Source organism: Antrostomus carolinensis, unplaced genomic scaffold (assembly GCF_000700745.2).
Source record: "Antrostomus carolinensis isolate BGI_N321 unplaced genomic scaffold, ASM70074v2 scaffold19994, whole genome shotgun sequence".
Taxonomy (NCBI): Eukaryota; Metazoa; Chordata; class Aves; order Caprimulgiformes; family Caprimulgidae; genus Antrostomus; species Antrostomus carolinensis.
Window position 1 is genome coordinate 57,442 of NW_010308907.1, and position 12,581 is coordinate 70,022.

Sequence of the window (12,581 nt, forward strand, 5' to 3'; positions counted from 1 at the left end):
GATGTATCTTTATTTTCATTAATAGATAAATTTTATGAATTACAGGTAGTTTAGCATTGACTAGGATATAAAAAATAGCAATAGAGTTTGGATTGCCTACTAATGAATAATCTCAGGACTATATGTTTCAGAAAATTACTTCCTAGGAAAAGATGGGGTCATATATAACTGAATTAACTCTTACCAAAGACTTTTGTTTCAACTGTGGAATAAGCTAAGTATTTCTGAAAAAATTAATCTGAGGTTATAAGTAAGGAAAGCTGCCTACAGCCAGCTGATAGGAAGTGTCTAACCGAGGAATTTAGAGGGAATTTAGGCTAGCTGAATATGGCCCTAATTATATTATTTCCTTCATGCTAGTCTATAATGAAAACCATAATATTTAATATCCTTGTGGATTGTATTTTTTTTTATTTTGGATTTAAATTACCATTTTCTGTATTTTCTAATGTAATTTGTCCTACAACTCAAATTTGCTAGCACGAAGCCATTGCAATAAATGTTTGGTCTATGAAGTTGCACATTTAACTAATGTAATGAAAATATGCATAATATATTTATTGATTTTAATGATTAATTTTTAAGATACTGTATTCAAAAGCTGATGTCCTCGTCCTGCAAATATGATTGTTTTCCTTAATCACAAGCAAATTTTCTGTTTCAGAGTGTAAAAGAAGAACTCATCACCCGAAAAGGCTGCTTCATCTATTTTTTTTTATACTGAATGGCCAAGATAGTTTGCTATTTCATTAAACTTCCTAAGTCCCCAAGCCCTAAAGTTCTTACACACATTTACACTCAGTTATAACTTTTTAGTTTTCAGCACTTTGCTTGTAATTCAACCAAATACTGCATTTCAAATACAAAAGGCTGTTTATTTCTGTCCTTCATTTTACAAATATTTTTTTAAGTATAACGTGCAGCATATTCTGAAATATTTTTAAGAAATAACTTAACTACTCTCTCTCCATTTTAGGAAGTCTAAACTCCAAATGTTGCCATGGATTACATATTATTCTTCAGTAATTCCCTTTCCAGCTGTTCTGAAATACCAATGCTTCTGTTGACCTTGGAACTTCTTTTTTTTTTTTTTTTTTTTTTCTATGTATTAAGAATATTGGGATTAATTAGTTTGCTGGTTTTGAAGCATCGTACAAACTCTATATCATAATTCAGGCTCTCTTTTCATATACAACAGTTCCCAAGAAATTGTTCACCAGCAGTGGGAGTGTAAAGAGATTTTTGCCTTTGATCAACACTGATGGGGAATTTAGTTTCTTACATATATGGACTGGTATCTGAAATAGGCTGGGAATGGTTAGATCCTTTTCTAGTCAGTTAGAAGTAATGTATCTAGGAAAATAGCTACAGCAAAGTGGTCACTAGGTACACCTGAGATGATGTCCCTGATGACTTTTGCCAACAAATGTTTATTTAACTTTCATAGGTCCAGTTTTCTGACTAGCGTTCTGAAGTGCAGAGCACGTGATACACTATGTTGACAGGCTGCCAGACCTGTCCTATTTACAGCTGATTCTTTCCATAATGGCTGAATTAAAGATTAAAACAAAAAAACCCCATATCTGGCAACAAACATTTAGGGTAGACAACAGTCTGAGCAGTAAAGTGCTAGAGCGGATTTCCTGCAGAGGTAGTAGAGCCTTTGGTACCAAGAGCCTCTAAGAGCAGCTTAGAAGAATGACAGCATTACAATTTGTTTTATTATTATGATAAGTTCTAAATGACATTTTGAGATTGCTTCCAGCTCTGTGAGTTTGAGATTTTGATTCAGTTCTTAACATTGTTGATGTACCCTAGCAACTCAGCCAGATTCAAGTATTCCCCTGATCACTCATCCCACAGGAAACCTTGGATAGATGCGTGGGCTTTGCATCATGTCCTCAGGGTTGTATCAATCATCCTATCACCTGGTTGTAGCATGTCCTCTGGTACCTTATCTTGGGGTAGCAGTTGAACACACCTTTGTTACAGCGAGAATGAGGCTTAAGAATTACTCCCTTTAGACAAGATTTAATTCATCCTTCCTCACTTTTAAACAAAACCTCTCACACCCACTAACTGCAAAAGGCTTATAGCACAGACATTTCTAGACTCAAAAAGCCTTCTTTCTTCCCAAATAAAGTAATACTTACTTTAAAACATCAACTGAAAATGTAGAATACTATACCATAGTCATCTTGCTCAGAGCAGTACTTTAGTTTTGCATCACACCTGGAAAAAGTCCTGAAGAATGTAAGCTGTTAGGATCCCACCTGGGCTGTGTTGTTTCTCTCTTCTTTGCTATGCAATGGGTTGTTTCATTAACCTAAACCCCACCTCCCCTACTTAATGGTTGGTTTCTGAACCTGATTTCATATAAAGCATCACCTAGTACAGTCCCACTCCCTGCAACCAAGCCTGGTATTGTGGCTCTCTCCCAATGATTTGAGCAGTGAGTGGTCACCCTTGCCAAGATTCCTCTTTCCATCCTGGCAGGTTTAACCATTAGACTCCTTTTTGAAGACTGCTTGGACTAGCAGTTTGTAGGGCTTAGACACAGGAGAGGTCTTCTCAGGGTTCAGTGCTGACACCCTTAACATGACTGTCAGTTCAACTGATGAATTCAAAGGGAATAGGATTAAGTGAATACAGCAGCTGTAGCCTGGCAAACCATGGTAGGCTCAGGGTTTGCTATATGACACAGACAAATGCAAACGAGTATCAAACAGCTGGAACATAAAAAACATAATTACATCTTATTTCACTCTTCTATTGATTTATATGTTGAATTATCATTGTTTTAAGTTTCCCAACCTGTTTGTTCATTTAGGAGGGCTCTTCGGATGACTGCTCATCACACTGATGCAAAGCAAAGACTTACGGATTTCTGACTCACTGGAAATGGATTGCAGTGTGTGTGTGTCTGTGTGTGTGTTTTCATATGTATAGTTTTAAACCGGTTCAGCTTTATTCCAGCAGGTAACGACCAAGGTCTGGATTTGTAAAATGATGAGATACAGTTGAATGTTGCCTGAATAATATCAATAGGCTCAAGGCTATGCTACCTATTTGGTGAACATACTAGCTATGGTGCTGTTATTACAGATCTTTGGATAATAAGTCATGCTAAAGAGCTCTATGCTATGCAACAGTATGTATTGTAGTAAGTGAATTTTCCTTATCTTGGTTAGAATTTCTTTTATCCATTTATTTCTGAGGTATGGGAGATCTGAAATTTATCATGCATATATACATGCTCAGTTCTAGGAATGTCATAGAACTACTCACAGAACAGTCTAGGATTTCTGATTTTGCATAGTATTTGAACAACAGAGTAGCTATGAATACTCTGGCTATGAATAATATCAGTATGTTACTACTTTTTCTACTTTTTTAGACATTTGCTTACATCATTTTAGGTGTAAAATTAAAACCCCTAGTTGTTACTAAATTTAATGCTTATTTCCTGAAAAAGTTTTAGTGATTATTATGAGCACAAGAAGAAAAATAATAAAACCTTATTCTGTCCTCAAGAAAAGGTTTTGCAGTGCTGATGTTATTTCAGATAGACAGTACTCTGTTCTTCTAAATTTTGCTGAGTGAACATAAAGATGTCAGTTATATGAGCTGCTCCGCACAATTGCACATACAATGCCTTTTTCTGTAAATACATGCATGCTGTAAAAAGTCATGCAATAGACTGCAGAGAAAAGAGTAACTACCTCATATATCTTGAAAGATCATGCATACACATAATCTCAGGATGTTTCGTATTCATCTTAGTATGGAAAATAATGTGTATATATATTTTAGGTTTGTTGAGGTAGATCCCTAAATATGGCTGTAAATCTCTGATTCCTTATCAGCTTCACTGAAGTCAATGAAAAGATTCAGATAAAGTGCCATGCTTCTTTTACCATGAAACAAAAGTTGTTGGAGAATGTTTATCTTAAGAGCAAAATCAAGGTTGGTGATCACTCTAATAGGTTGATGATAGCAAAGATGCTGTAAGAGAAATATTTATTTAAAAAGGTGTTAAGATCAACTGGGAAGAATTTCAAATGCGAATAAATACCACTATAAATATTCTAATTCTGCAGTGATATATCATGGAGTAATTAACCCAGGAGAACCAATCTTCTTGGCGGGGAATAATCAGGTTTATAACAAGCATACTCCTCTGGACATTCCATTTCATTCCCTTCCTCTCTTTCCACATGAAAACGCATTTTCTGCATGCAAAGTGTGTATTTATTTGCTTTTTGAGATTAAACTAGCTAGTGTCTCATGGCATACAATGTCTATGTCACATGAGCAAAGAAGGCCAAATTAATCAAGAATATGGGTATTTAACGTTACAAGAGATTTAGACATATTTCTGCTATGCCACTGAGCATAGAACTACTTGTACCTAAAAATAATTTATTTAGTGACTGTGACTGCCTTTGACCAGAACACTGAGACCTTTCCAGGAGGTAGAAATTTGTGTCTCAAGAAAACAGCCCTCAGTTAGTTTGTAGAACTATTGAAAGAACAGAAGTATCATAAAGTAATTTTCTGTGCTTAAAAGCAGATTACAGATCAGTCTTTGGTTACAAGTTAGTGCTCAGAATGATAATACATGCCTGAGCTTAAACTAAAGAATCTAAGGATGAAATCTTGATCCAATTGAAATCAGTGAAAACTTTTTACTTACAAGCATAGAATTTTACTTCACTTCCTCTAGAACTTATTTTAAATTCAGGTTTGGTGAGGTTCAGAGAATTTGGCTCTTTCTTTAGGAATGTATTTGCTTGTAACCTTGTCCAAATCCAGAATACGGACAGTGCAGTTTTAAAATGACAGAGATGCCCTGAAACCAGTCTGCAGCATATTATGCATCCAATTTTATTATTTCAAACCTAAAACTTGCTAAGAAATCAGGCTAGATAATGTTTCTGTAGTTTTTGAAGTATTAAGGTATTTTTCTTAAAAGGCTAAAATAGATACAAAGTTGAAAGCTTTTATATACGTACACATATATAAGTGTATATATATGGGTGTTTTACAGAGTCAAAATGTTTAAAGGTAAGGGCTCCTATAGATTAAATAGCATGCTTTAAGTGATGTAAATGTGGATATGTGACAAAGTACATACTTTAGTGCACAAGTATGTTATTAGTCTGTACTTGATTATTTTGCCTTACAGAATTTCAACATATATATATATATATGCTTCAGTGTTATGTGTGTGCTTTTTTTCCCTGGTGGAAAATACTATATATATATATATGTATTAGCTTCTTTGAAGCTATGTTTGGAAACTTTTATCATAAGTGTCAGTTGCATAATTTGGTCCCAATCGATACCTTAGACTAATTACAGGATTTATAGTTACTTGTACATATTAATATAGCTTTTACATATTAATGATAATTTTGAAGTGGAACTGGATCCCTACCTTTTACTCTCCATGTGCTTTTACTCCTATGTATTTTACATGACTAAGGATTAAAACATCATCTTGACATAATTATAAGCATAATTTCACTCAACATTTTCTCTCTACTTTTGTGTTTGCAATTAAATTGTTACTTCTCTTTCTCTCTCTCCCTTAGTTACACAGTAAGGATTTTTGAATGTATATTGTCATCTAAGGTAAGCTTTCATATGGTTCTTGCATATGAAGCTTATGTCTGTTTAAACGTCATACAATGTCTGCCGAGTATGGCATGATTTTCATTATTTCACTTAATGAAAATGGTTTTTAAAATGAGTAACATGACAGTTTTAATGGATATAAATCCAGAATTTTATAATAATTGTTTGTTACTGTAATTCCTCTTAGTAGTACATCCCACTATCTTCTAATAGTGCACATTTCAATGGAATTTAACAGTGCATGAGCTAGCATGATTAATTAGCATGAATAAACTGCAAGTAATAAAAGAGCATTTTGTACTTGTCACTTATTTTCATATAGGAACATACCTCTACATAAATGAAATATTTATTCCACAGTTAATTTCATTTAAAAATGAATGATTCATATCACGACTTGCACTATATGAGTTGAAAAGAATGCCAAAAAGCATGCTTTTTTTTTTTTTTTGTCTGTATTGTGCATCTACCCAAGGTCGGGAGCAAACAGTTCTGCAACAACAACAGTGTTAAATGAGATACCACAGTCTCATAATCACTAGTAACTAATAGCACTTTACTTGGATAATCCTTGTGTTAATAAAGGTTATAAATTCCCAAAATCTGTACTCGGGATAAATGTCGTACGTAAGTATCAGTTCAGTTGCATTTAGCTGAAGCATTCAGAGACAGTGATATCTTCATCTTGGCAAAGTATTTTTGCTTTAAAGCTTTTGGTGTGCTCCAGAAAAGGCTCAGAAGGGTGGGTTTGCAACTTACAGAACAGAATACTCATGCAGATTTGTAAGAGGAATAGTAATGGTACATAGATCTCTTTCAACAAATGCCACCTTTCGCATTGAGAAAGGGCAGACTCTGAAGTTTTTAGCAAAATATTTATCTTTTTCCCACTGTTCCTTCCAAATGTCATTTGATTTCAATGAATTTAACAGAAATACCCATGTGTTTAGTTTCCATGACATTTTTTTCAATAGTGTGAAATTTCACTCTTAATTTAGATTATTTTTATTAAATTATTGCTTCTACATCAGTGGGATCTGGGTTGCCATGGTTGGTGTGTTAGACACTACATATATATTTTTATGGGCACTGAAATAAATCTTTTGTCTTGGACTGCTAAAATTATTAAATGTTCTTTAAAAATCTTTTGCCTTGTCCCTTTTTCCAGAACACTAAAGAAAACATTGGGTACTTCCAATGGTTTTTTTTATAAGCCCAGGTTTCTACTATACCAGTTATTACTACACCAGTTATCTAAAACAGGTTTGGTATGGTATTCTGGTACCTGTTCAGTGAATATGGTCTCCAACCATCATGGAAAACAGGGTGGGGGGGGTGGTGGGGGAAGGGATCGGGGTCCTTTAGTTTCACAGAGACAGGAAACAAAGTTTTGGCAGGGTGGGAGGAAACACTGAATAAAAAAGGCCCCTACTTGTCCATGGGGCTTGTCAGCATGGACGCTCACTGCTGCTGCTGCTAAGGAAGGCGCTGGCCGCAAGTGTGGAGTAAGTCCCCCCTATGGATTGGTGCAGGACCTCCCACCGCTTTCAGATCACATACCCATAGCTTCAAGCCAAGGTGATTACACGTGTTCTATTTTTTTTATTCAAAAGCAAATCCAAAGTCATTCTTCAGACTTCCCCAGCAGATCAAAGTTTTGACTTTCATCACCTCCCTCTGGACTCTAAAGGCACCTATATCTGAATTCCTGGCTTTTATCATATATGTTTCTTTTACATATGTCATCTCACCTGTTATTTTGAAGCAACAAGGTAAATATTTTGCTAAATATTTATAAACCATTATAAGATCCAACACTAGAATAATTTGAATGTCTCTGCATGTTTTCCACAACTCATCATAGTCAGGTGTTTTCTGCGTTGTTCCCTCTGAGGTGACTTCCATCTCTTACTATACTCCACCCAGCTTGATGGAAATCCAGGAGGGTTATTTTGAGGTGAAGCTTATCATAGACTGTTGCATGGGGTGAGATAAATGACGGAATGTATGATATCCTAGAAATGAAATTCACCCTGTGCAAGAGGACAGGAAAGTTTTATATAGTACAGAGATTAAATAATGGTTAATTCTCATGCTGGACTTTTGAACAGGGATGAATTTTATCACATCTCAAAACGAAGTATGCAATAAGGACTGACTAAATCTTTGTTGCTTATGCCAGAAATTAAAGGTACAAAGCTGTTGCTCCAGGGACCTTCAACCTGAAGATTGTCTTATGCCTTGTTTGTAGGTGGGCTTTCGTTCTTCAGACTCTTGATGGATGGAGTGCCTCCGCATATCATTGATTCATATATGCGTGAAGTACAGGCAGACAAAACTGAGGGGAAGTGAGATGTCCACAGTGTTTCCTCCCACTGCGCTGGAAATTGGTAGCAGAATTGCAGCATTTTAGTTCTTGCAATGACAGAACAAATGTGTGGTTGGGCCTTTTCTTTTTTTTTTTTTCTCTCTCCTTTTTTTTTTTGTTTGTTTCTTATTTTTTGTTTTGTTTTCCCTACCTGCTCTTACTGAAAAGAAAGAATACGCATGGATTGCTTTGGGGTTGAAATGAAATGAACTGAAGACAACACATGTTTTGTAATGTTAAGCTTTATTTTCTGTTTGATATTGTGCTCTGTTTTTTAATGAGGAAAGAGGAGAAGCTGTGTAATAAACACGAGGAGGTAGTCAGAGTTTGTACTCGGTGGTACAAAGCATATCTTTCTCAGACTGAAAGTACATGGATTAGCCAGTAGCTGTGCAATAAGACCCTTGGAATACATACCTCTTTGATAATGTATCTTATTCACCTGAGAATTGTTTAGCAGAATATGGTTTTACTATAACTGAATTAATACATATGTACTTAATGATCATTTAAGCTGAACATATCTTCCTTTTAGAAGTTTTGATTTCCTAAATCTGACCCATCAGTCTCTCAAATGAACTGAAATGGTTTTATTTAATGTATAATAAATATGAAGTGTTTAAGATCTATCAAGTTCTTGTTTATTATTTTCTTAGGATTTTTCCTGTCTTATCTTACCATATTTCTCATTTAATTTCCACATCCTGTAAAGCAGGAACACCTCAGTCCACCACATTGAGTGGAAAACAGTATCAGCAGTCACCTAACCCGATGGGCTTACACTTTTAAAACACCAGACAGAGAATATGAGTGAAGATAAATGATATAGACACATGCAATTTTGTATCTACGTGTTTTTAATATTTTAAATATTATAAAAGCCAACAGTAAAAGATTTCATCATTCTGGATTCACCCTCTTCCTCAGCAGTTCATGGAACTCTCGTGGGTGGTGTTGCACAAAAGGGACTCGGACCATATCACTAGTGAGTTTACTGTGCAAGGCAGAAATGCCTTAGATAAGGTAAAATGGTCACACATAATTTGGCCAGGTTGTCGATTCCCTATTGCCCTGTCATTTATTTACCAGTTCTCACTCTGGCTGTATAGATAGGATAGGTTACTGTGCTTACTGACTAAGGACTGATCTCTAATTATGGTTTATAAAGACAAAAGTCTACTTAGACCAGGAGTACATTACAAGATGGTTATTCGTCATCAGCACATTTTCAAACACCCAGCAGTCAGTAACTATGCAATAACAAAAGAATGTGCTACTATGAACTGCCACCGCTGAACCAGTGTTTTTGCAGTTGAATTATCCCTTCTTTCACTTGGGGGATCTGAATGCATTTTCTCATTTTGTTCTGAAAATTTTCCTCACTCTGAGATCCTTTTTCTTCTTTCTTTCCTTTCAATCTTTATGATTTCTTCTGTGCTGCCATCTGTGCAAGGAAGCAATTTTCCATTCCCAGTGATCCTGGACAAGCCCCCTCCCGCATTTCACCCCGCTCCTGCCAAAATCAATTATCTCCTACACATTCATTCACACCTACACATGAAAGAAGGCAACACATCTACTAAGAAGAAAATTCCATATAGGATTAATAATTTCTCTTTATTCTGGATCTATCACACCAGTGAATCGGGACTCCCTTCATGTTTTGAAGCACAGAAGGCTGTAGGAGAGGGTCAGTTTGAATACATGTCATGCAGGTTGAAGCATTTAAGCAAACAGCTCTCATTTTAAATAATATCAATCTGTTGAGACGTATTATAGTCAGCACCAAAAGCTACAGTTATTGTGAGTATGTGCTTTTCAGTAAGCCAAAAAGGACATGCGTAGCCATCTGCACTTTGTATGCAATGATGTTTACAGCTTCAAGCTTATATATCTATCGGCCTCCTCGGTCTTAATATACCATACATAATAACCTGGAAGCCAGCATAAATCTCAGCTCCTGCAGGCTCTCTGCCGATGGAATTAGCTACTCTAATTTCTACCAGATGCCAGCAGCGTTAAAAGACAGGCTAAAGTAAGCTCCTTTTCACTGTGTGACTGGTAAGCGCCCTACTCAGACGCCCTTAATTCCTCCCCTGTTGCACTGCCCAGCGTTTGCCATTGGCTGTCCCTCAGGCTCGAGACGTGCCACACCAATACGAAGTACTGGATATCGGGCCGTGGGTGGAATTGAGATGAGTGGGCATTAGTGTGCTATAAATTCATGCTCTCACTAACTATGCTGACCAGCCAAGGCTCTGGATTAAAAATTAATTGAAAATGACTTTGAGAGGAATGATAGGATGGGGTGGAAGAGGAAAGGGATTTCTGATAGATCTAAACCAGGCTGCCAAACCTTACACAGACAATAACAAAAGATAAAGTTTTGATTTACGATGATTTGTTTAACAGGATTCTCCAGGGATGGTGTTTGATAGCTGAAATAAAGTGTTATTTAACCAAAATAGAGTTATTTAACCAAAACCACAGTTAAGAAAATGCTAATGAAATTACTTGGAGGAAGAAGGCAGACCCAAACATGTATACACACACAGATACACACACAGAGAAAGAACAAAGTTAATAGAAAAAAAAGTGGTTTATTTTTAAAGAAGCCAGAGGAAAATATTTTGTATTCTCTTGGCTTGCTCTCCTTGCCCAGGGAATGGTATTGGGTATATAAATGTTACTGTTGTATAAATATGATACATTGTCAAATTGCCGTATGTGGAGCTTGATGCAGGCATTGTAGTTATCCATTTGCATTGAAGACCATGATCAGTGTCAGCTCATTTTTTCCTTACTGAAAACAATCTCACAAATATAGAAAGAGAAGCTGAAAAAAACCCCACATGCAAATATTTTAAAGAATGCTTAAATAGGGATATGCTGTTTATAAAGATGTCTTTACTGAAAGGCAGAAATTTTTAAAAATAGTCCTTAAATAAAAAAAAAAGTTTCAAGCTTCCTGAACTTCCTTTTAAGAAAAAAATAATTTTAAAAGAAGTATAATATTGCTACCTTTTACAGAGCATTGTGAAGGGAGACTTACTTTATGAATGTGTTTTGTTGCATTTTGGATTCTGGAACAAAAGGCATTCTATTTTAAGCACAGTGTACTTAATGTCATTTGATTTTCATGGCCTGCTTTCCTGACTGACAAGTAAAGCTGCTGCTTTGCTGAAGCAGAGATCATTTGGATGCAAAATACTGAGGAAGCACTGGAAGTCTAAACACTGGACTTGAAATTCTATGCTCTCTTATTCTATGCTTTGTTGCTGATTTTTTTTTTTTTTAATTAAAATAAACCCTCTCCAAGGTCAGTGAGAAATTGAGTAGAAAATCTATTTATTCCTGTACTCATTTGGCCCTCACTTTTTACACCACTTACTTTCTCTTCCAATTCTTCTGCTAGTTTGTTTTCTCTTCTTTTCTTCTTGGAGCTCACAAGGAGCTTGAGCAGTAACTCCATAAATACCAGTACCATTGTGGTCATAGACCACAGCGATGCACAGGGTATTAAAAGAAACAGCATTTTACCTTTTTCCAAACCCAGTGATTCCAGTGAACTGGGGATCCGTCTGGTTTTTAATCTAATTGTCACATTTCCCTTTTGCCATTCTCTAGTTGGCTGTTATTGAATCTTTCCTTATCATGTCATGTACTGCCCTCTCCTATGCTGGCAGTTCCTCTCTTCTCTGTTTTGGCCCCTAATCCCAAGTGCTGTATCATACCGTATTTACTAATCTGTAAATGAAATCAGCAGATGAACAACATCGCACTTTGGACACGTATATCATGCCAAGGGATTTTGAAATAATCTTTCTGCGTATGTCACTCATTTCTGACCTCAGCAGTAGAGAAAGCTACTCAAAAACACACTAGCTTTATCAGACAAAGGGAATCAGCTCAATTTGAGCAACAGGAAACTGCTCTGTCCAGGAAATTGGCCAGAAAGCTGCAGCCCACAATGGAATAACTTAAAAAAGGATTGCTGATTCTAAGAAGATACCATTTGGGTATATAATACTCATCACAGGTTTGTATTTTATGCTTTCTGCTTTCATCTTTCACCCAGCTACACAGTGCTCACCTTTCCTTGGCCACATTCAGAAACCACATGCCTTCCCCAAGAGGCAGGGATACACCTAAATCCGTCACAATCCAACAAGCCAACAATCCAAGTAGTTTGAAGTGCCTCAATTTCTGAAAAGGCGTATCTGTTTGGAGGCACCTTGTCTAAGCAGGTCAAGGAGGTAAAGGCAGTCAGTCCTGCGTACCACAGTCTTCATTTGCCCCGTAGCACGTAAGAACCCCACCCCCCGGGCAGTGGGTCTCCCCCGGAGGTGGAGGACCCCTCGGTTTGCACAGCGGGGGTCACCCCCCAGCAGACAGGGCAGCGGAGTCCCGCTGGCCGCAGGGCTGTTGGCAGCCGCACAAGCCCTGCCTTTATGCCTTGCTCCGGCAGCAACCCTCGCCTGCTGCCCGCACCCCGCTGCGGTGGTCAGCTGCACTGAGACGTGCACAGGGGAAATATGAGTAGCAAAGTCAGAGAGGAGAGGGGCATTCAACC

At 36.9% G+C, this 12,581-nt stretch overlaps 1 protein-coding gene across 1 annotated transcript in view; it reads left to right on the forward strand.

Moving 5' to 3' along the window:
* MYBPC1 (myosin binding protein C1) overlaps window positions 1-8,630 on the forward strand; it is a 49,650-nt gene extending 41,020 nt beyond the window's left edge. The window contains exon 31 of the mRNA XM_029084490.1: window positions 7,892-8,630. Within this exon, the coding sequence (XP_028940323.1) occupies window positions 7,892-7,992 (101 nt within the window). The 3' untranslated portion in view covers window positions 7,993-8,630. The remainder of the gene's footprint in view (window positions 1-7,891) is intronic.
* Window positions 8,631-12,581: the final 3,951 nt, after the last annotated feature.